The sequence below is a fragment of the Podarcis muralis genome, chromosome 3, assembly GCF_964188315.1.
Source record: "Podarcis muralis chromosome 3, rPodMur119.hap1.1, whole genome shotgun sequence".
In the NCBI taxonomy this organism is placed as follows: domain Eukaryota; kingdom Metazoa; phylum Chordata; class Lepidosauria; order Squamata; family Lacertidae; genus Podarcis; species Podarcis muralis.
The window spans coordinates 55455206-55469887 of NC_135657.1; the positions used below are offsets into that span (position 1 = coordinate 55455206).

General features: G+C 39.6%; 1 protein-coding gene across 1 annotated transcript; it reads right to left on the bottom strand.

The window, feature by feature from the left end:
- Positions 1 to 2597: 2597 nt before the first annotated feature.
- Positions 2598 to 14150, bottom strand: VIP (vasoactive intestinal peptide). The gene is made up of 7 exons (XM_028721709.2): positions 13898 to 14150; positions 12136 to 12256; positions 7956 to 8096; positions 7566 to 7670; positions 6048 to 6185; positions 5429 to 5549; positions 2598 to 2974 (listed from the first exon to the last, which is right to left on the bottom strand). The coding sequence occupies exons 2-7, from the start codon at positions 12240 to 12242 to the stop codon at positions 2966 to 2968; spliced, it is 621 nt and encodes a 206-aa protein (XP_028577542.1). The 5' UTR covers positions 12243 to 12256; positions 13898 to 14150; the 3' UTR covers positions 2598 to 2965.
- Positions 14151 to 14682: the final 532 nt, after the last annotated feature.

A 14682-nucleotide genomic window follows, 5' to 3' on the forward strand; every position in this document is an offset into this window, starting at 1 on the left:
CCCCATGGCCAAATTTATAAAAACAAAGCTTCCAGCCCTCCCTCCACCCCACAACATATTCTACCCCCGGGCAAGAGCCTGTTGGTGGAGCCTGCCCCCTCTTCTGGGTGAGAGAGGGGAGGGGGTGTGTACAGTGGTACCTTGGGTTAAGAACTTAATTCATTCTGGAGGTCCGTTCTTAACCTGAAACTGTTCTTAACCTGAGGTACCACTTTAGTTAATGGGGCCTCCCGTCGCCGCCACACGATTTATGTTCTCATCCTGAAGCAAAGTTCTTAACCCAAGGTACTATTTCTGGGTTAGTGGAGTCTGTAACCTGAAGTGTCTGTAGCCTGAAGCGTCTGTAACCTGAAGCATCTGTAACCCGAGGTACCGCTGTACACCTTAGGTGAGAGATAGGATGTCTTAGTGGATCCACCCCCCATTTCTTGGCACATGGCTAACTGGCATTCCTAACTTAGTTGGTCTTTAAGGTGCTACTGGAAGGATTTTTTTTTTGTTTTGTTTTGGCATTCCTAAGCTATATCCAGTGGGATTGCTTAATTTCCTACAGGAAGCAGTGATGGCTTTAAAAGGTTAGAAAAATTCATTGAGGACAGTTATGTTGAAAGCTACTAGCCATGATGGCTGTGCTCTGCCTCCACAGTTGGCGGCAGTAATGCTTCCAAATACCAGTTGGTGGAAACCACAGGAGGGGAGAGAGCTCTTGTGCTTCTGGGTTTCCAACAGGCATCTGGTTGGCCACTGTGGCAACAGGATGCTGGACAAGATGAGCCATAGACCTGATCCAGCAGGCTCTTCTTATGTTCTTAAGACTGGTGTTTTGTGCTATTTTACTTTTTTCCTTTCTTTGCTGCATTCATTGTTTTAATTATAGTTTTATTGTATATTTATTTTGAATTAGAAAGTGTTGTTCATATTTGTTAATGCTGTGAGCTTCTTTCACATCAGCTTGGTTGTTGGAAAAGCAAATCAAATCATTTTCTTTGGAGTATACCAAGGCAGCTCCTGGGTCCCTATGAGTTTCTCATACTGTTTTGGAGAACCAAATATTCTATGTGAGTGCCATTTATTCCACCTCTGCTTTTTGTGGCACCCCTCTTTCATGATGGCCATAAACACGCCATAATTTCACAGAGCAAAATAGGAACACTCTTGTAACACTCCTCCAGTTGTTATAACAGAGATCGTTGCTTGAGATGCCCACTTGCACACCTTCCTCGCTTAACGTGGAGATGGCTGGGGACTTAGCACACAGGGTGACACACACAGGGACCTTGCGGGTGGGGCTTGCATTTGTAGCGCTGCCCCCCACCCACAGCTGCAGAGTGAATGTGTACAAGGGAGCTTACAAAACTGATGGTAAAGACAAAGTAATGCACCACCTGAGGCCACTGCCTCACATTGCCTAATGGTAGGAGCAGCTTTTGTCTAGACCATTCTGTTGCACTGGAGCAGTTCCTGGAACTATTTCAGGCATTGCAGAAGGTCAGTTAATGCAAGGTGTGAGCTTGCTTTGAACAGTGCTATTCCTTTTACTTTGTATTGACCCCTGTTCTCTTGCTTCCTGAAATAACAGAGTTAGGGTGATGTCTATCACCTGACAACTCCCCAGTTTATTGCAGCACTGAATCAAACCAATGATATTTGCAGTGATAATAAAATGTCTTTATTGTCTGCATATTTCATCGGTTACATTCATTTTGGAAAAAAATAGTAAAGTGTCTCCAGTCCTATATATATATATATATATATATATATATATATATATATATATATATGGGGAATACTTTCATTGGTCAACATATACAATGTCAAATGCACTTTAATCCTAGCATCCATTATTTTAGCACAAATCAATGATTTTAACAAATCGAGGGGAAGCGTTCACCTTTGGTAATTGTGGGATTACATTGATTCTGATAGCCCAGTAGCTATATCATTAAATGGAAAAAGATACCTGTAAATATAGAGGATATATATCTGACTTTAGTTTGGTTGGCTATGAAAATAATCTGAATTTGCACCAATGATGCAGTTGCCTATGAAAAAAATCCATCCAGTGTTGTGCCCTTTTACTTTAATTGGTAGTCTTTCACAAAGGTTTATCTACATTTGGAGGTGGGGGAACATTTACTAAACCTGGGGGTGGGGAGTTTTAAAAACGTCTCTCATCTGACTGAGATTCTTCTCAGTGTCCTCAAAATTCCTACAGGTATTTTGCCTTAGGAGACCCCTCCGGATTGTCTGGAATCTTGCTGGCAGGGAGAAGAGGATTCAATGGCACCTTAGGGGTGCATGAAGCGCACCTGGTAAGTGTTATGAATTGTACTGAAAAATATTTCACCACCACCACTCCTAAATTCCTACCAACATTTTGCTTTAGAAAAGTTCTTCAACATATCCCTCTCCAGTTTCATCTTAGGCAATTCTAAGTATAGTGAAGCAGCAATTTGAATATAGTTAATTCATTTGGAGTCATGCTGTATCGCCATCACTGCACTGAAAAAGTGAGAAAGCTCACTCTCTGCCCATCCAGTTCATGAGTTCAAGATAGTAGTTTAAGTGCTAAGGAGCAATTAATCAGCATACAGTGATTTTGTATATGCAGCCATAAGCAGCAGTTTAATGTACTTTCTGTCCTGTGCGTTGCTTGTCTTTCTTTGAAATGCAGTTATCAAAATAACAGATTTACAGCATAAGAGATCATAGGATTTGTTGTGAGTTAAAACTAGCATACATATGTACAGCTTTAGGTAGATCACTCTAAAGTAATATTTACAGTGTAAACATCCATTTTTATTATATAAGAAACAAAAATATCACAATTTTCACTTCACAATATATCTGTTTTGGTTTAAATACGGAAATCATCTCTTTGAAATACTATGAGAAACTCAAAAAAATAGTTTGATCTCATCTTTAGGATTTTTTTGCAGGGTTTTTTCTTTTTACGGAGTTGTCTTCAGACATTCTAGAGAGAGAGAAAAATAACACGTACTTTAGAAACATTAATTTAGAAAATGATGGTAACACTTATTAAAAGGTTATACAGTAATCCTGAATTTTAAAAAAGTTCTCAGTGCATATGCTAGAAATGGGTCTGAGTGACTCACTCAGTCTTTTGCCTACTTACCTGGGAGTAAGTCCCATTGAATTCTTTGGGACTTACCGTACTTTTGAGTAGATGTATAGGATTGCACTATAGGTAAAGAAATCAAATGAACCATGATTGCTATTGCAATGCTTCTGATGGTATACAATTGATGTAACAGTCTCCCACTTCGTGACACTTATGCTGAGCCCTCAGAGCATTCCCTTCTCTTGAAGAGCAGAGCTCTTTGTGCTCTATGCTCCTCAAGCTAGCAGGCCACCCTCAGGTGTAGCAAAAAAGCTATCAGATCATCATTGTTGAAGTACAAGTCAACTGGTGGAATGGGTGGGAACAGGAGTGCAGTTTTGTCTATCATTTCAGGCAGCAAAATGTTTGGGGCTGGTGTGGCTCAGGTGGCAGCCATATGCAAACACAGGCACTGTACCCAGTTAGGTCAGTGTATAGGATAAAAACCTTTTAAACATGACTTATGTTTTGTCAGCTCCAAGACTTTAGCTGGAACTGGACCTTAATCAGTGGATATTCTCCTACTGACGGTCTGTGGCAGCTGTGGACAGCCTTTGGTGCTCTAGATATTGCTGAACTACAACTCCCATCATCCCAGGCCATTGACCATGCTTGCTGGGGCTGATGGGAGTTGTAGTTCCGCAACATCAGGTGGGCTAAATGTTCCCTACTGCTGGCCTACAGAATTGGTTGTATGATCTGGAGATGGAAGTGAAGCCAGGGCAAGGGCGTGGGATAAGTCTTGGAAAGCAACTTATTGAAATTGCTTGTCCATTGCCTGGTTAAGGACAGAAGTCCAAACCTCTAGTATTTCTATCAGGGCTATTCAATCCAGGGGCCTCATATTCTTTGCCAGCATCACTAATGGATGCACTTGCTTTCAGGAAAGATCTGGAGCCAGAGACAAGGCTCTCTCTTCCAATGCTGTGGGCTTTGTATAAGAGGTGATAAACCTGTGGCACCTCCAGATGTTGCTAATTCCAACTCCCACCAGTACCAATGGTCAGGGATGAAAGGGCTTGTAGTCTGACATCATCTGGTGGGCCACAGCTTTCCCATCCCTGGTTGTTCAACAGTGGCTCATGTTGTTGGGCTGTTAGCCAGTAGACAACAATAAATTTGTACAAATGCAGTCCTCCTTGGGAAAATGTCATGGCAAATCAAATCATCTTCATGGCATGGCCAATAATGTCATTTAACTGCCCAAATATGAGTTGCAATAAGATATAGGGGCTTGTCTTTAAGCATCTCAATGGCAAAATAAGATAAGAATGATAAGACGCATCATTTCCTCTAATAGCAAACCCAGATGGTTGAGTGCCCAATAGGATTGGAGCCAAAGTAGAAACAAGAGAGAAGTAGCAGGATGCTTAGAGTTATGCAGAAGAACAAAGCTGTGGGAGTTATTTCTTTTAAACAAAAAAACAAAGGGGGCAAAACCCCAAAGTACAGTCTAGTGAGACTGAGCACACTTAGTGGCATCCTGAAATGGACGACTCCTGTTGATGGATGGGGATGCATGGTTTAAATAAATGCATAATTTCTCTCAAGTTATGTTTCACAGGACTCCTTCAGAAAAAAACTTCAATAAATTCAAACTCTAATAAGTGTAAAAATCATTTTATGTTTGACACTGATTGCATGCCATCTACCCATATTATCCTCGGTACTCACTGATATAAGAAGTCAACGTCCTCCCCACAGTGCCTCTTTTGACCCACTTAGGCTGCAATCCTACCCATGTCTTCAGAGAAATAACTTCCTTTGAATTCAACGGGGCTTTCTCCCAGGTAACTTGTGTTCATACTGCAGCCTTAGTAAATAGCAGCCCACAGTGTGAGTGTCACTAATACGAATATGAATCTTTTTATGCTTACCCACTAACTAGATGGTCAGATTCAGAAGCAACTTAGATTTCAACTAATCAGAAGGCCAAGAAAGGTATGAGGAAAGGTGTGGGTGGACTTATTTTTGTTTTAATTAAAAGAAAAGCCAGTGCAGAGACACAGTACTATTCACCCTAATTAAACAAGTCAGTTTGGGTTTCATGCCTTAGCACACACAATCTGAGAAAACCCAAGTGAGACAGGTGAATTAACACTATCAAACCACTCATTTTCATTAGAAATACTTCAAAGATAATATCGTTATTTAATCCATGCAATTATCTTCCTGTGATGTGATTCCTACAGAAATGTCATATGGGAGTCATGTCATTAAGAGCAATTTTCTGGAAAACCCCGGTGGCACATATGAACTATGCACATAATAAACGTAAAATGGTTACTCTGGTTGGTTCAGACTTACCAATGGGAGGTGATTCAGAAGCTCAAGGTCATCTACAGTGACATCATCATAGTTTTCGGAGAAGGCAGGGTCAAGCAATTCCGTTTCATCCCGAAGGCTGGCTGGGTTTAGCTCTTCCTGACTGTGGCAGAGCAAAAGCTTAGATTTAGTTTAATTTACTTCTTGGAATTCATCTTAGAAACTTTCTCCTTTGTTGCATTTTATTGCATCATTAGCCTTTATTAAAATGATTCAACCTGTCTAGCTTTATTATACAAAACAATGTATAGCACTTTTATAGAAATCAGTTTACCCCAAGGCATAATACTGAACATTTTAGTTAATAATTATGTAATTGCTGCTTGAGAACAAGCGGGTTAGTTCTCACATTCTTAGTTAAATCATGCCTTCTATAGAAAGCATGGAAAAATATGGCTGGATCGTGATGCCCTTTCTTTCTGTACACAATCTTTGTTCTTTCAAGCTATTTTTGTTATAAATTGTCCTCAGAAGAAAGCCGCTGTGATACAACGTCGCTTGCACTTTTCTATATGTTAAAAGGAAGATTGCGTTAATAGCTCGTCACTGCTGGAGACTTCTAAAAAAAACCACCTGTCTTTTGTGCACTCTTTCTTCCTACCTTCTTTTCCCAGTTAAAACAGAGTTCAAATATTTCTTCACAGCCATCTGCTTTCGAAAGCGACTGTAGTTGTCAGTAAAGACAGCATCTGAATGGCGTTTGACTGGCGGTGTCTGTTCATCAAGGGGAGTGTTATTTCTTGAACATAAAAGAGACTTGCAATTAATACAGGAGCCAATCAAAATGCAAGAATTTCAAAACCCACAGGTTGTATTTCTTGAAAGCTAAGTAACTGATGGAAAGTCTAGTCTCACTTTTCTTTTACTACATTAATACAATGACCTCATTTCTTGACCATGCTCTTAACACAGGTGTGGGGAACCTTTGCCGAACTACAAATCCCACCAGCCCCATGGTTAATATTTAGAGGGCCAAAGGTTCCCTTCACTGGTCTTAAAATGTCTGTGAAAGATTGCTATTCTATATGCACTTACCTGGGAGCAAGCCCCACTGGACTCAATGGGTTTTACTTCTAAGTAGGCATATATAGAATTGCATTGTAACTGTCTCTTACGGTTGTTTTCATCTATTGTTTGCTCAGAATAGACCAACTGAAATCAATGGGCCAAAGTTAGCCATGGCCATTAATTATAATGGATTACTCTGAGTAAAACTTAGTTGACTAAACCAAATTTACTCTGAAAAGAATTCAAATCTGGTGGTAATAAATATTGAAAAGACACTTTTGAGTTCTGTCCTGCACTGTTAAGCATGCTTGAAAACCCCACTGAAATCAGTGCAAAATAAGCATGGATCTCTAATTGATTTCAAGCAAAACAAGCAGTGACAAATGCTTGGTGGATAAAATACAGCATAATATGAAATGGAGTTGCCTTTCTACTTTTGACTGTCAGTAGCTCTCCTAGCTAGCAGTCTCTTTGCTATCTGTCAAGGATGCTTTAGCTGAGATTCCTGCATTGGACTAGATGACCCTTGGGATCCCTTCCAACTCCACAACTCTATGATTCTTTGACTCTTCAACAGAAGATATCAGAAACTGAACAGGGATTTTATGCAAGCAAAGCTAAGACTACATCCCTCCCACCATATTTGGCACACTGCTTGTACCAGTTATGGATAAGCTTGTACCAATTACGGATATCCAACTTTAAAAACTTGGCTTTCAGATTTCACTTTCAGAACAGTGGAGACACTGAGGGTGGCCTGCTAGCAGTGACCAGAGGAGAAATGAGTGCTGGAAGGAGCGCAGAGAGAAGAAACATCATGGTGCACCTGCAGCAGCGCAACCAGATGACTTCATCAGCCCCAGATGCAAGAAAACATGTCTCTCCCACATCGGTCTCTACAGCCACAGCAGGCACTGTAACTCTCCAGCAATTCAGCTTCACCCCCAAAGTTGCACTCCTCCATTGTCTCCCGAGATAGATGCCAACAAAATACAAACACATGATGATCATATGATCAATGTTTGAATTCACACATAGTGGAATGTGGGTATTTAAGAGGAATGTAGGGGAAACCAGCTGAGTCTGGGAAACAGGAGGAATAGTTACTAACCCAACTCTTTTTCCTATAAGCGATTCCAAATATTTTCTTGCTGAAATTTGACCCAAAAGTTTGCTGTAGCCGCTTGTGAAGAGTCCATCAGCATGTCTTGTGTTCCTGCAATTGAAAGTCCTACAGTAAAAAGCTGTGACCTACATTCTCAAGATTGTATATAGTTTCATATTTACAGCTAATGTACAGACAACCATATAGTTACTGCAGCTAAAGATATGTGGATCCTTACAGTTCCAAACACATAATTCTAGTAATGCAAACATAGCTTAAAGGCCATGAAAGAGGGAGAGAGGAATGGTCAGAAAGCCTCAGTGAAATTACAAGCAGTTCAGTATTCAGATTTGCAATGATTATTAGATTATTATTATTTTTAAAAAAATGCCTTACCTATCCATAGCTCTGTACACATCATAATAGAACTTGTCATTCTCAGGTAGTGTAGTTTGCAAAATGTCAGCTTCAGATTTTAATGAGCCTTGAGAATGATCAGATTCACTTGCCCCATCAAATGGCATTCTGTTTCCTAATCTAGTGAAGAAGAGGAAAAGAAAACAATGTTTGAAGATTCTAGAGAATTCTTACAATCGCCTCCCAGGTTAAGATTGACTATTACTATAAGATGCCTATAGTAAGCAATTCATAAATGAAATCATTATTCTCATTCATTATGACAATGAAGAATATTAGTCACAACTGCAGATATTTTAAAACTGTGTCCATATCATGCAGATGTCCCTACTCTTTTAATTATTTCAGTACAGACTTCACAATGAACAGTTATACATGCAGAATGATTTCATTATGTGCTGATAAGATAATACAGAAAACATGGTCTTGCCAATGGGAAAGATTTAGGTACACGAAGCTCTCCCATTCAAATCAAGGGGACTTCAAAGTAGTTAACTTCAGTTGATCACAACCATAGTAAATGACCTAAGGGAGTTTCAGTGCGAAAAGGAGATTTTTATAGTGCAATCCTATTCATGTCTGCTGAGAAATAAGTCCTATTGACCATAAATGGACCAACTCCCGGGTGCATGTTTATAGCATTCAGTCTGTAATTTAACTTATTGTGTTATATTGATAAACCTCAAACATGATGATGGGAGCAGGACAAGGGAAATTAGAACACTATGCAAAAGTCAAATGCCATTGTTTAAGTATGGTGACCAGGTAAAAAAGAGGACAGGATTCCTACACCATTAAAAGAAACTCCATTTCTTCAAAGGATCTTACAGAGCCCCCAAAGGCTTTCTGTAAGTAAAAGAATTTTTCCTTGTACGAATACACAAATGTAAACGAGAAGCCTCCTCAGTTTGCTGACGCTGTTCTTCATAAAATCAAACCCCCAGCCAGCAGTCTCTTTGGATAATTTACCTGACAAGTTTGGGGAACCTTCAAACATCACTGAATTGTGTCTGAATTGGCCAAACATTTGGCTTCCCAGGGCTGATTTGACAACTGTAGTCAATAGATAATCTCAAATGAATGATAATCTCAAACTACAAATCAATAAAACAATTTAATTGTAATAGATGTTTTGAAACAATGGTTGGACAAAGTGATTCATAGTATGGCAACTATTAACCACAGGGTAATCACACTGAACTATTCAGGACTGAATATGTGACCCAATCGGATATATATAGGAAGTAAGAAAAAACTAAGATCAGAAAGATTGTTGTTTGAATATCTGCTAACTTTTTTCTGTGAAACTGACAACCATCTCTGGCTTGAGATGACTAGTTCCATATTCCTTCCTGCTTCTATCTTTTCATTTTAAGTATTTGTATACCACTTTTTATCAGAATCGATCGCAGTTTACAAAGGAAATTAAACACCAAAATTAAATAATACTGTATATAAAGCAGATAAATCAAGACCCATTCAACTCAGTCCCCACCAAAATTCCTCAGTCAACCACCACCTGGACACATTCACCCTCCCTCACTCTCAACAATCAACCTTCCCAATAACCTGCGTAAATTCTAAAACTAATATGTGATGTGACTAAAGGAAGAGAGCGTCCTAGTTCTGATATGATGTTGAAAGTCATGTTTCTGCTAAAAAAAACTTGAGCTAGGGGACATTTAATGCTCACTTAAAACATACAATGGGATCTTGAAGCTCCTGGAGGTTAGTAAGAGGTGGAAATAATCCCCAGCACTTGTTTTCCCAAATTTTATCAGAAAAGGCTTTGATAAAAGCTAATTTTCTCCTGAGGATTCTTCGACATAAAATTCTTTTTGAGGTAAGATCCATGGATAATACTGAGTGCTACTTATAGCAAACATATAATCTATGATGCCTACTTTAAGATTCTTCCAGCCCTTTGATCCTAGAACTGCTTCAGTTCTGAATTTCCCAATGTGTTTAATACATAGACATGCTATAAAGTCCTTTGTAATGATGGTTTTGCGTTGATTTGACATCTGAGTTTTCGATTATGTTCTATAAGATGTCTGTTTCAAGCACAGGGTTGAAAAAAATATTTTAAGTCATATATGAGAAACCCATGCCCTTTCATAAGTTGTTGGACTCAAATTTTTTAACAGCCCAGGTCAGCATAGGTAGAGGTCAGGCATGATGTGAGTTGTAGTTGAATACCATCTGGGGAGCAACAGGTTCCCCACCCCTGAGTAATATGTTCCTCTTATCACAGACTAAATACCAAGGTAGTTGTGATGGAAAATCACTTGATGAATATTACCTATGTTTCACTTCAACCTGGCTGTCTCTTTGTATGGAATTCCATTCTGTCAGTCCTAATCATGATCTAATGGTAAACACAAGAATATCTGGATCCTCTTTTGAAGGACCCAAATTGTTTATGACAGACTAGTGCCGTTCTCAAAAGCACAATTCAACAAGAACGCCTTTCATCTTGCCGTGCCCCTTCTGTGCCTATTAACAAGCTATTAGAGCATAAATGGGCTTCTGAAGCTGGACATTTAGTTGGCTGGCATTCACTGCTAATGACCGCTAAACTAGGCTAGCACCTAGACTGTTAAGTGCTAATACTCAAGCAGCTCATGATAACCGCCATTAAGAGTATGAATGCAACCAATAATTGTGGACATGTTGATCTGGATTTATATTCTTCTTCCATATAATAGTCCATATTAAACATTTGTAGTAATGGAAGCTGAACTAAAGCTAGAGGTTTTATGTTTCCTGGCAGAAGAGCAGTCAGGAGGCTTAGGACAGACTTTGCTTGATATACGCAAGGTCTTGTTGTCTGTTATAAAACAAAGTTTTATTTTGGCTCTCTGTTTTACTTTTAGATATTCAGTTGAGAGTGTGTAGGTTGGGGTGCTGGATCTGCCAGTGTGATCCCACCTCACTTATAGGTGAGTTTATTATATTGTATGAATAGGACTCTTGAGTGCTTTTGAACAAAGATAGAATGGATGAATCTTCTAGTTAGCTTCTAAAGATTCTCCTGTTGTGGCTGGAATATTTAGATAGTGTTCAGGCAACATGCCTCTTGGTTTTATTTACTAAACATTTTTCTCTGAGTTTTAATATGTAACCGGGCAGTAAGCATGTGTGGTTTTAAGAATATCCACGTCTGTGTCAAATGCTTATTAAAGAGCTATCTTTTATCCCTGGGACAGATTGCTTTGAAATACACCTGACTGTTTTTCTCTGTCCCCACTTCTTGCTGTGTGTGTGTATACCTGCATCCTCTCATAAGGAGAGGACCTTTGGAAGCTAAAAGTCAGGCCCTTGAGGAGGAGGAGGATGGTGATGATTATGATGATGATTTATTGTACCCCAGCCGCTCTGGGCATGGATCCTAGAACACACCAAGCTTACAACAGCAATTTCAACACAGTAATAACTAATGCTGAAATTCTTATGAAACAACCTTCCCTAACCTGGGGCTTTCCGGATGTTTCAGACTCCATCAGACTCCCCAGCCGGCATGGCCAGCGGTCAGGGAGGATGGGAGCTGTAGTCCAAGAACATATGGAGAGCTCTATGTTGGAGAAGGCTGGGTTAAAAGGATGGCATGGAAGTAAAACAGATAAAGCAAATGGTAAAGAGAGCCATCGTATTTTCACTCTTTGGCTAGGTATTGCAAAGTTGCAGATGCACTTCCATTGCATGCAAGGAATCTCAATGATTTTTCAAGGGCACCGAACTGAATAATTTGATGAACATTTTGGACTAACATCTATCAAAGTTACTGCCAAGTAAATATGTCCTCATTTCTTCCTGTTCATTTGTATTGAACTATTTAGCTATTTCTAGCCTCTTACGCATGAAACAGTGAGAGTCAGTAACAAAAGGCATAAAAGCATACATGAAATATCCAGTCAAGCTATGCCCAAAGTTAAGTTTTCAAAAAAGTGCTCAGTTCCCTTTTGACTAGTCCAAGTAAAATGATATTGCAAATTTTCCTAAGCACATTCAGGTTGGCCATTGCAAGGTAGGCAGCATTAGAGCATTTCAAACTGGAGGGTTTGGGGTTTTTTTGTTACAGTTTTGTGACATCTGCATCTCCTGTTGGATTTGCAAATCATGCTGTTCTCTAGGTAGGCTTAGCTGGAGCAACCCTTACCTCATAGCAGAGTATGTTCCCAGAGGAGGTAAAGCGAGTGCTTGAGTGCAGAGAACATAGAGGAGAGCAAAGGAGAGGAGAAGCTGGGGGCCACTTCCATGTTCCATCTCTGTGGACCTGCCTGGACAAAGATAATTTTAAAAAATGTTAACCTCTTGTTGTCAGTGCCCAAATTTTGCATAAACAAAAAGACATGGCAAAGGGTGGCCTAATAAACATGAAATTGGTAATTCTGAATAGGCAAAGGAAGACCACTGTAGGGCACATTTCAAAATATTAAAAAATTATATTCATTTAAAATATTATTAATTGGGCAAAATCATTTGGATTCCTGGTGTTAAGGAATTGTCCTTGAACAAGAAGGTTGAGAGAGGCAAATAAGTTTCTTATGACAGATTCCTTGTGAGATAAGTAATGTGCAGTTGGTAGCAAAGGCATGGATGATTCTTGTATGAATGAGAAGATGAATCACAATAACCATTCATTGCAGGGGGTTGGACTAGATGACTAGCTAGCTCTACAGTTCTATGATTCTTTGCTGCCTTGACAGATCAACTTCTTCATGCATTAAAAGTGCTTATTTTGGTGAGATACACAGTATAAGTTACCTAGAAGCTTTCGGCGAAGCTTAACTTAAAAAAAAGTCAGAGGGTTGACATGCAAGCCGGCAGAGAGAGAAGGAGATAGGTACACAGACTGACAGAAGAAATCACCTTGTTAATAGTATATTGGGGTCAAAATGTTAATTTAAATCAGTCTGATTTTCATAGTGATTAAAATATGACCATATAACTTTGATATTTCTGCCACTTGACTTACTTTCTTATTGAGCCTAAATGTATTTTACTGTTTTAACAACTGAAAATGCACCATGTATATAATTCAGCATATAAAATCATACAATTTATGAAATGTACAGAGCAAGCATGTTTACTCATAAGTAAGTCCCACTTTGCTTAATCAGAGTCACTGCCAGATAACTGTGCGCAGGACCGCAGCTGAAGACAAAAAGTGCAGTTCCTCTTTACAGCTTTGAATCAAGATAGTAAATAAATGCTGTTTGCAACCCAGGAGCAGTTACTCGGCGATACCGTTGAAATTCACTGGGAACAGGTCCAGAACTTCCACTTTAAGGGCTTTGGAACTAGAGTCAAGGCACTAATGAGCTGGAAAGGGATTTCACATGGCTGTAACGATAATTCATTCATTCTCATGCAAAGGCATCTCTTTTCATTGTTTTACAGTAGCAACTGCACACAAAAGCCCCCCCCCCCCCAGTGTGGAAGGGGGAGCTGCATTCCCTTCATCAGATACCAAGAATGTTGCTAAGAATAAAATCCATGTGAAATTGAAGTGGACAATTTCAGAGGAAAGGTCATGTGCAACACAATTCACACTCTAGAAATCTGGATAAGGGAGAAGAAGAAGCAGAAAGAGAAACAAAATTATGATAATAAAATAGAAAAAGAGTAGTGAGGAGGGACTCCCATAAGCATAACAGCCGGAAGTAAGATCAAAAGCCGGAGTGGATCTGAAATACTGATTATTTTTCCTGAGGCCAAAGGAAACAACTTCAGTTATCTGGGAGATTAATCAGTAAAGGCATCAAAAGAAGAATTATCTCTCGACCAGATTTGCTTCCAGTCTGTGCATAGAAACTTTTTAGCCGTATTTCTTTTGCCACAAACAAACATTAGTCTGGTATTTCTCTGAACTGAAATCTACCAGACCACAAAGGGAAACTCCTAAAACTTTTACTTACAAATCCGGAAGAGGAACCTCAAATGCAGGTGACACTAGGAGCTTTCCGAAGTGCTGAATTCCCTCGGCAGCTCCTTGGCCGTTCCACAAGTTTCTTCCTCAGGTGCTGAGCAGGAATGTGCCAAGGAAAGTGCCTGTCCGTTTCTGCTCCCTCTAACTGCCGGTCTGAAGTTTCAGCAGCTCTCCTTCCTGGGCGAATGCCTCTCTCCCCCTTCAGTGCACTCTGTGCAGCCTTTCAAGCAGCCTCATCTTATAGGGTTTATATACACAGGACCACTTTTCCGCTTCAAAAAGAGCAATCACGTTACGTTGGAGACGTCACACTCCCAAGGGGATGAATGGAAATGTCTGTGATTGTTTTGTCCAGGATGCTGTGAGACAAAGGAAGTTCATATTTAATTCATGGGAAGCCCCCCCCCCCGCCTCCTCTCTGTTTAAATTGATTTATTGCTATATTGATGAATGACTTAACATGAGTAACACTGGACTGGGCAAAGAATGCAGCTTTTAAGACACAAATCCTGCTTTCAGGAAGATGGGACTTATAAAACAGAAACCCAGAGCATTAAGTCATAGTTACCCATAGTGGGTCTCTTCTCTCCCCAATTCTTTTAATTTCAGGGAAATTGCCAAGCCATAGCTCCCTGACACATCTTTGAAAGATGAGCAAGAAATATCAGAAGATCCTGATATCAATTTCAAGACATACGACTATGTCTTTGACTTCTAAATTCTCAGATCAAAGAACAACTAAGTTTGAGTACTGTGTATGTTTGATTTTAACAT

Excerpts from the sequence above, each read along its gene's own strand:
- VIP (XM_028721709.2), bottom strand. The coding sequence starts at position 12,242 with ATGGAACATGGAAGTGGCCCCCAGCTTCTCCTCTCCTTTGCTCTCCTC. Across the intron at positions 7,671-7,955 it reads GTGTACAGAGCTATGGATAG|GAACACAAGACATGCTGATG; the intron begins GTAAGGCATTTT and ends TTTCAATTGCAG. Across the intron at positions 5,550-6,047 it reads GTTTTAACTGGGAAAAGAAG|TCAGGAAGAGCTAAACCCAG; the intron begins GTAGGAAGAAAG and ends GCTCTGCCACAG.